This window comes from Chlorocebus sabaeus, chromosome 13 (genome assembly GCF_047675955.1).
Source record: "Chlorocebus sabaeus isolate Y175 chromosome 13, mChlSab1.0.hap1, whole genome shotgun sequence".
Classification (NCBI taxonomy): domain Eukaryota; kingdom Metazoa; phylum Chordata; class Mammalia; order Primates; family Cercopithecidae; genus Chlorocebus; species Chlorocebus sabaeus.
In genome coordinates this window covers 63,912,442-63,921,250 of record NC_132916.1, presented here as the reverse complement: position 1 = coordinate 63,921,250, position 8,809 = coordinate 63,912,442, and the positions used below count along the sequence as shown (strand labels likewise).

Genomic DNA, 8,809 nt, shown 5'->3' with positions numbered 1-8,809 from the left:
GAGACATCTGTTGAAGATTGACCTTATTCTGTGCACGACATTTTGCAGCCCCTTGGAGCTCACATGGGAACCTCTGCCATCACAGGGAAGGTTACAGGAGAGCACAAATACCCAGAACTCAAGTCAGAATAGGTCATAAGGGAAGATCTGAGTAAACTGCCCTGGAAGCACCAAGGAGCCAGAATTCTTTCCATCTAGGGGATCAGGGGAGGCTAAAAAAGAGGAAATGTCATCTGAACTGGGCCTTCAAAGATGGGCAAAATTCCAGTCATGGGTGGGAGGCGGGGAGGAAACGGGTGGCAATTCAGGGAAACTGGGCATTATGAGGGTGAACCAGGTTCGTAATACACCCATGAACCCTGTGAGAATGAATCCAGTTGTCATCAACCTATAAACAAGGTTGGCTGTTTGCAAACCTAACTAAATATCAAAACCAACTGGGAGCTTTTAAAAAATACATAGCTTCTCAGGCCCCACTGCCAGCCTGCTGAATCAAGAACTCCAGGAATGACATCCTAAAATATTTATTTTAATCAAATTCTCAAGCGGGATAGTACCAACTTCATCAATTCAAAGACCCTTTAATACAAACATTTCATTGACTTCTACATGATAATGGCTATATTTTTCTTGAATGAAAAAATACCTAAAGACAGAAAAACTATTATGAGTTTGGTAATAATTTCAAGTGAATTTGTATTTTATGAATTAGAACCAAGTTGACATGTTTAAAAGTGATATTCACATCTCAGTTTGACATATATACTGCATGTAAGACATTATTCAATTTGCAGATAACACCAGGTTGCATATAGGGCCTCTGTCCTATATACATGTATTAACAGACTCTCTGGCTACTTCTCTCCTCTTTTCCCTATTCCTCGCCCTCTGAGAAGGTGGCCATGTTTTTCATTGTTTTTATTTTTATTTTTAAAAGATTCTCTGAGACTCAAAGTCCTCCTTACTAAAGTGATGAAAGTAATCCCTACTCCTTACATTGAGGATTAAGTGAGCTTTAGGGTTTTGTTTCATTTTGTTGTTTTGTTTTTTGGGTTTTATTTCTTTTTGAGACAAGGTCTTGCTCTGTCACCCAGGCTGGAGTGCAGTGGCACGACCTCGACCTCGACCTGCAGCCTTGACCTCCTGGGCTCAAGTAATGCTCCCACCTCAGCTTCCTGGCTTCCTGAGTTACTGGGGCTACAGTCACGAGCCACCATGCTCAGCTAATTTTTATGTTTTTTGTAGAGTCTGGGGTTTTGCCATATTGCCTAGGCTGGTCTCAAACTTCTGGGCTTAAGCAATTCTCCCACCTCAGCCTCCCAAAGTGCTAGTGATTGCAGGCACGAGCCACTGCACCCAGTTGAGATAATTTAAATAAAGTACAAAATACAGTGCTAAATCTCACCCCACCCCCTTCCCCAGCTCCACCACACAAGTATGAGCTCTTTCAATATATTTTTTGAAGCTGGGCCCTTCAGTCAGCCTTTTCTCAATTCAGGTTTTAGCTAAAGCCAGAGACTCACCTCTAAAAACTTGTTTCAGACAAAAGTTCCCACCAATGGGGACCTTTGTCCACTACTTAGCAGCCAATGATGCCCAGGTAAGTCATCTTCCCAAACAGATAACAGTTTTGCCCAAGTGGCTGCCACGATGCAGACAAAGGTAAGCTGCTGTTCTCCTTTCCCACTTGATTTTTCTACCTCCAACCTTTTTTTGGGAGGTAGAAGGGATGGAGGTCTCACTCTATTGCCAAGGCTGGAGTGGAGTGGTGCGATTATAGCTCACTGCAACCTCGAACTCCTGGGCTCAAGCGATCCTCCCACCTCAGCCTCCTCAGCATCTAGGACAACAGGCATGCACCACCACACCTGGCTCATTTTCTAATTTTATTTTGTTGAGACAAGATCTCAAGATGTTGCCCAGGTTGGTATCGAACTCCTGGGCTCAAGTGATCCTCCCACTTCAACCTCCCAAAATTCTGAGATTACAGGTGTGAGCCACTGCACCTGGCCCACCTCCAGCCTTGAGAGTAACCTTCTGCAGAAAGTCTTCCTTGGCCCCTCATTGGGGTTCCCATAGTGCTAATGCCATATTTTATTCATGCATTCACCCATCCGTTAGTAAAAGAGTAATACCTGCCAGGGCTTATTTCAGACACTGAGTGAACAACCAGGCTAGGTCTCCGCTCTCATGGAGGTGCCATTCTAGTGGGGAAGGCAGTAAACTGTCAATTTACCATGCAGCATGTTAGGTAGGAAGACACACTAAGATGAAACATAAAGCTGGGCAAGGAAACAAGAGAGATATTGCTATTTGGGTAGGATAGTCAGGAAGAGCTTGTTGAGGTGATATTTGAGCAGAGACATGAAAAAATGAGAATATGGTCCAGTAGGACATCCGGGAAGAGAGTTCCAGGTGGCAACTTTCTCTGTTAGCAGCAGGGGTCTTCTATTACTCAGTTTATTTACCATTGTTATGGGTCGAATTGCATCTCCACAAAAATATCTTGGAGATATGTTGGAGTTCTAGCCTCCAGAATATGACCTTCTTTGGAGTCAGGAGCTTGTAGAGGTGATCAAGTTAAAATGAGGCCAGTAGGAGAAGCCCTAATCCCAAAGGACCAGAGTCCTTGTTAAAAGGGGAACTTTGGACACAGAGATACACATATAAGGGGGCAGGGGGTGGAAAAAGTCACGTGAAGATGAAGGTGGGGATCAGTGTGATACATCTACAAGTCAAGGGACACCAAAGATTGCCGGAAAACCCCCAAAAGCCACGAAAGAGACATGGAATAGATTCTCCCTCACGGCCTTCAGAACCAGCCCCGCCAACAACTTGGCCTTGCACCTCTAGCCTCCAGAACGGTGAGACAACAATGTTTTGTTGTTTAAAGGTTGATCAGCCTTAAGTTTGTATTAGATTGGTGCATAAGTAATTACGGTTTTCGCCATTACTTTCAATGGCAAAAAAAAAAAAAATCACAATTACTTTTGCACCAACCTAACTAGTACTCTGTTATGGCAGCTCTGGGAAACAAATACAGCCATCTGTGAGGGTCACAGACAGACCACTCACTCGCTCACCCAGGTTCACAGGATAAACACTAGTTACACTCCTGGGAGCCCTGGGTTACTGTAAATGCCCCCTAACTGGACTTCCTGTTTCCTGTCTTACTTTCTCTAACCATTCTCCACAGTACTGCCCTGATCTTTCTAAAACCCAAATCTTTCCTATCTCATGGCTTCACAAGCTTTTACCTGCCTCCCATTGTCTTTGGGATACAGCAAAATTTCTCAGCTTGAGGACACAATGCCCTTGGCATCCGGCCCCAGCATATTTGTCCAACCTTGTTTCTCTCATCTTTGCATTAACTCCTTAACCATAAGTTTTCTACTCCACTCTTAATGGGACGAAACTTCCTTTCATTCTGAGGCCTTCCCTTAGTCACCATCTCCACCAGAAAGCCTTCCCAAAGCCCCCAGGACAGGGTAGGTGTCCCTCCTATGTGCTCTCCAAAGCCGTTTCTTTCAATGCCATTGTGGCATTTATCATAGTGTGTTCAAGGCCTGTTTGTCAGTTTTCTCCCCGTGACCATGAGTTCCTATCTTGTTTGTATCTCCAGGCACCAAGAAAGCGCTTGGCACTTGGAGCACGTTCAACGGATGGATGAGAATAAATGAACAAAGCATGCCATGTTCCAACCAGCTGGTCCCAGAACTATTTTGTTCTCCTTTAAGGGATGGGGGATGGGCAGGTGACCTTTCCAGGGATTTCCCAATAGTAGGTAGAACCAGGGGAGCTGGATGGAGCTCCACCTTTCCTTAGTGGTTGCAAGAGGAATTTAGATTAGACATTCAAAAGCTGTTCCTTGTGTCTAAAAACACTTGCAGTATAAAGAAGGGAAAGTAAACAATACCGCGATTTTTGAGGCTGGGGTTGACCAATATTTTAGAATCTGTTTTTTTTTATAGGAAGTGGTCCCTTCAGGTACCCAAGCCTCTGATTCGGTAAACTGCATGTCCTGACCTACAGGCAAAGGTGGTGGGAGGTTAGGAGAATAGGGAATTGTTGCAACTAACAATGCAATGTGTCCTGTGCCTGTATCTCTAAAAAGTAAATATTTTTGAGGTTTAAAAATTATTTGCATGCATGGTTTGCCGGAGACCCTGGAAGAGGAAAGAAGAAAAGACAAAAAGGAACAACATTTTAAAAAATATGCCTGACTAGGAAAAGACAGAGGGGTCATAGACGAAAGTAATCAGGATTAGGTCTCTTTTGCAAATTCCTGAACGGGGAGATGTATCAGAATTTCCAGACCTCAAGAAATAGGGCCTTTAAAAGTCTCGTGTGCAAGAAGGGGGAAAAAGACGAGGGGGGCGGGGAGGCGGACTTGCTCTTCGCCGCAGGAAGTCTTCAATGGCTATCGAGTTATGAAGAACAACTGCCCAGAAGTCCTTATTCGGAGCGCTAAACTCGATTTTACCACATAAAGAGCAATATAAAAGCTCAGAGCAGCCCCATCATGGTGTTGGGGAAACAACTCGGCTTCCCCATGTGAGAAAACCAGAGAGCTCCGACTGGGTAGTAGCTCAGACCTGTGTTAAGGGTTTTATTTGCAAGTCAATGAACCAAACGGGCGACCCGGCTCGTTGTACCGCGTTCTGAAAGCAAGGTTATTATTATCGCCTATTGCCCCACTGAACAATTTCACTGAAAAGGAAGAGTCCCAGTCGTGTGTGTGCGCGTGGTGCCACCCGGGACGTGCAGCTACGTGCCCACCTCCAGAACGACTTTATTTACAAAGCGATTACCATGTTATCTATTTGTTTTCCTTTTCCAGCAGCAGCAGCCTTACTCAGCCCTCGAATTTCTTAATTACAAACCCGTTTGCTTCTAAATCAACCCCAAACCGTCAGGCAGAGCCCGGAGGGAGGCTGTGCAAGTTTGCACACACCCCCACCTCCCGGATCCAGGGCAACAGCAGAAGCAAGTAACTGTGTATGTGCAAAAAGGTGGATCTGGGGACGAGGATCGCTGAGTTTGTTTACAGAGCAGAGACGCCTCAGCTCGGATGCCAAAGCTACCAAGAGCTGCAAACGCAAACTTAGCAGAAGCACACGTACCCCGAGAGCGGCGGGTGGGCCCGAAAGCGCGGACTGGAATTCCAGGGCGCGGGAGCGGGGTTGGCCGGGCCCGCAAGCGCGCTCCGTCCACCTGCAGCCGCTGCCGCTCCCCGCCCCCAGCTCCTGTCCTTGAAAGGAGTGGAGGAAAAAAATGCATCTACACGCGGTGATCTAGAGTAGGTCTACCCACTGCCCGTATGAAAACACAAAGGCACAGCCTAGGAAAGGTCACTCAGGAAAGGGCGCATTATTTGTCCAGGTCTTTAAAACCCAACTCGAGGAAGCACAGCCATTCTTCGCAGTCTGGGGAAGCTTTTGCAAAACCGGGGAGGCAGAAGGGCACTCTGGCGGGCGGGGGCGCTGGGCGAGTCCCCTTTTCCCGTAGAGGGCCGGCCGGATCGCTGTGAGCCGAGTGAGAGAGCTGGGGGTGGGGAGATCCAACCAGAGTGGGGCGGTGAGCTCTCCTCGTTCCTATCCGGGCAGGCGCTACCTTCGGGCGGGGCGGCCGGGGAGGATTTCCCCCATGCCTTGGGGGTGGCTGAGCTAACCTCGCGTTTCTGGGCCGGGAAGAAACCAGAGTCGGGGGGCGACGGGGCGACTGGGCGGCCCCTGGGTCCCGCAGCCTCTGCGCACGTGCCGCGGGTGGCGGGTACGCGGCTCCCAGACCCGGTCCAGAGTGTCCGCGGCATTCCGGAATCCGCGTCTTGGCGCCGCCCGCCCTGGAGGCTCTCGCTCCGCCCTTCCTGAAATGCCTATATTAACTGTGGCCAAAGCCCTAAGAAACACAGCTCATTGTTGGCAGCTGCCGGGCGGTCCTGCCGAGCTGTGAGGGCAGCGGAGGGGAAATAAAAGGGAACGGCTCCGAATCTGCCCCAGCGGCCGCTGCGAGACCTCGGCGCCGACATCGCGACAGCGAAGCGTTTTGCACGCCAAGAAGGCCCCCTCTATGTGCTGCTGAGCCGGTCCTGGAACCGACGAGCCCGCCCTCGGTCTTCGGAGCAGAAATCGCAAAAACGGAAGGTAAGCGCGACGGGCAAAGCTGGCTGGGGATCCTGCCAGCCCAGTCCTCCGAGGGCAGGGTTTGCCCGGAGGAAGAGCGTGAGGCGAAGCTGGGGAATAACAACAGGATGTGCAACAACAGGATGAGGAGGGCTGATTTAATGCCTGAAGTTCGCGGCAGGGCTACGGGGCACTTCCTTTATTAGGCCACTTCGGGGAGCAGAGGGGGTGTGGGCTCGGGTCCCCCCGCCCGATCGCAGGGGAAGGGGCTGTTTATGCAGCGCTCGGCTGTGTTATGAGTGGCAGCTCCTCCGTGGTGGCGAGCCCGGGTGCACAGGCTGCTAGTGGGATCTTGGGGGGGGTGGTTTGCAGCCGACGTGCGCCCGGGAATCCTGGGGGGCAGAGGCGGGCAAAAGTGGGGTGCGCTGTGGTGGGCGACACGTGTGGCGCGGGTCTCATCGTCTGCCCTTTTCACTTCCAGGACTGGAAATGGCAGACCATATGATGGCCATGAACCACGGGCGCTTCCCCGACGGCACCAATGGGCTGCACCACCACCCTGCCCACCGCATGGGCATGGGGCAGTTCCCGAGCCCCCATCACCACCAGCAGCAGCAGCCCCAGCACGCTTTCAACGCCCTGATGGGCGAGCACATACACTACGGCGCGGGCAACATGAATGCCACGAGCGGCATCAGGCATGCGATGGGGCCGGGGACTGTGAACGGAGGGCACCCCCCGAGCGCACTGGCCCCCGCGGCCAGGTTTAACAACTCCCAGTTCATGGGCCCCCCGGTGGCCAGTCAGGGAGGCTCCCTGCCGGCCAGCATGCAGCTGCAGAAGCTCAACAACCAGTATTTCAACCATCACCCCTACCCCCACAACCACTACATGCCGGATTTGCACCCTGCTGCAGGCCACCAGATGAACGGGACAAACCAGCACTTCCGAGATTGCAACCCCAAGCACAGCGGCGGCAGCAGCACCCCCGGCGGCTCGGGCGGCAGCAGCACCCCCGGCGGCTCTGGCGGCAGCTCGGGCGGCGGCGCGGGCAGCAGCAACAGCGGCGGCGGCAGCGGCGGCAGCGGCAGCAGCAACATGCCCGCCTCCGTGGCCCACGTCCCTGCTGCAATGCTGCCGCCCAATGTCATAGACACTGATTTCATCGACGAGGAAGTTCTTATGTCCTTGGTGATAGAAATGGGTTTGGACCGCATCAAAGAGCTGCCCGAACTCTGGCTGGGGCAAAACGAGTTTGATTTTATGACGGACTTCGTGTGCAAACAGCAGCCTAGCAGAGTGAGCTGTTGACTCGATCGAAACCCCGGCGAAAGAAATCAAACCCCCAACTTCTTCGGTGTGAATTAAAAGAAACATTCCCTTAGACACAGTATCTCACTTTTCAGATCTTGAAAGGTTTGAGAACTTGGAAACAAAGTAAACTATAAACTTGTACAAATTGGTTTAAAAAAAATTGCTGCCACTTTTTTTTTTTCCTGTTTTTGTTTCGTTTTTGTAGCCTTGACATTCACCTCCCTTATGTAGTTTAAATATCTAGCTAACTTGGTCTTTTTCGTTGTTTGTTTTTATTCCTTTCCCTCACTTTCTCCAGTGCTCAACTGTTAGATATTAATCTTGGCAAACTGCTTAATCTTGTGGATTTTGTAGATGGTTTCAAATGACTGAACTGCATTCAGATTTACGAGTGAAAGGAAAAATTGCATTAGTTGGTTGCATGAACTTTGAAGGGCAGATATTACTGCACAAACTCTGCCATCTCGCTTCATTTTTTTAACTATGCATTTGAGTACAGACTAATTTTTAAAATATGCTAAACTGGAAGATTAAACAGATGTGGGCCAAACTGTTCTGGATCAGGAAAAGTCATACTGTTCACTTTCAAGTTGGCTGTCCCCCCTGCCCACCCCCCGCCCCCATATGTACAGATGATAATAGGGTGTGGAATGTCGTCAGTGGCAAACATTTCACAGATTTTTATTTTGTTTCTGTCTTCAACATTTTGACACTGTGCTAATAGTTATATTCAGTACATGAAAAGATACTACTGTGTTGAAAGCTTTTTAGGAAATTTTGACAGTATTTTTGTACAAAACATTTTTTTGAAAAAATACTTGTTAATTTATTCTATTTTAATTTGCCAATGTCAATAAAAAGTTAAGAAATAACTTGTTTTCTAGAAGTCATTTGGGAGTGATTGTGACCTTTGGTGGCTTTTTTCCCCGTCTTTGAGTTGAACACCTTATTGATGAGAGTAAGCATTCCAAAGGATAAATTACAGGACACTAAAACAGGTCATGATGAGCTTAAGCGGAGAGCAGGATTTAACATAATTGGCATAATGCTTCATTGTTATCATTGTAACATGCCTCTTGGTGTGCTTTAATCAAATGCTGCAAAGTTGTCACAGGCTTTTTTTTTTTCCTTAATTGCCATCATATCAAGTGTACTCCAGAGTTAGAAAGGTTTGCAATATTCAACATTGTTTTTCAATGGACAGGAGGCAAAACAATCAAGTGTTTCTGTTTATATCTGATTCAACTACTTAAATGGAGGTAGATTGGAATAATATACTGATTGATTGATGGGGGTGGCATTAAATATAAATCTACCTTTATCTCCAGTGATGATAGTTTTATTTTTCGGCGAAAGTGCCAAGGATAGGTACA

At 48.5% G+C, this 8,809-nt stretch overlaps 1 protein-coding gene across 1 annotated transcript; it reads left to right on the top strand.

Annotated features, from left to right (window-relative positions):
• Positions 1-5,907: 5,907 nt before the first annotated feature.
• Positions 5,908-8,308, top strand: CITED2 (Cbp/p300 interacting transactivator with Glu/Asp rich carboxy-terminal domain 2). Its single transcript, XM_008006844.3, has 2 exons — positions 5,908-6,143; positions 6,604-8,308. The coding sequence occupies exon 2, from the start codon at positions 6,612-6,614 to the stop codon at positions 7,431-7,433; it is 822 nt and encodes a 273-aa protein (XP_008005035.1). The 5' UTR covers positions 5,908-6,143; positions 6,604-6,611; the 3' UTR covers positions 7,434-8,308.
• The last annotated feature ends 501 nt before the right edge of the window (positions 8,309-8,809 follow it).

Bases quoted from the DNA above. Each gene is read 5' to 3' on its own strand.
- CITED2 (XM_008006844.3), top strand. From the start codon at position 6,612: ATGGCAGACCATATGATGGCCATGAACCACGGGCGCTTCCCCGACGGC.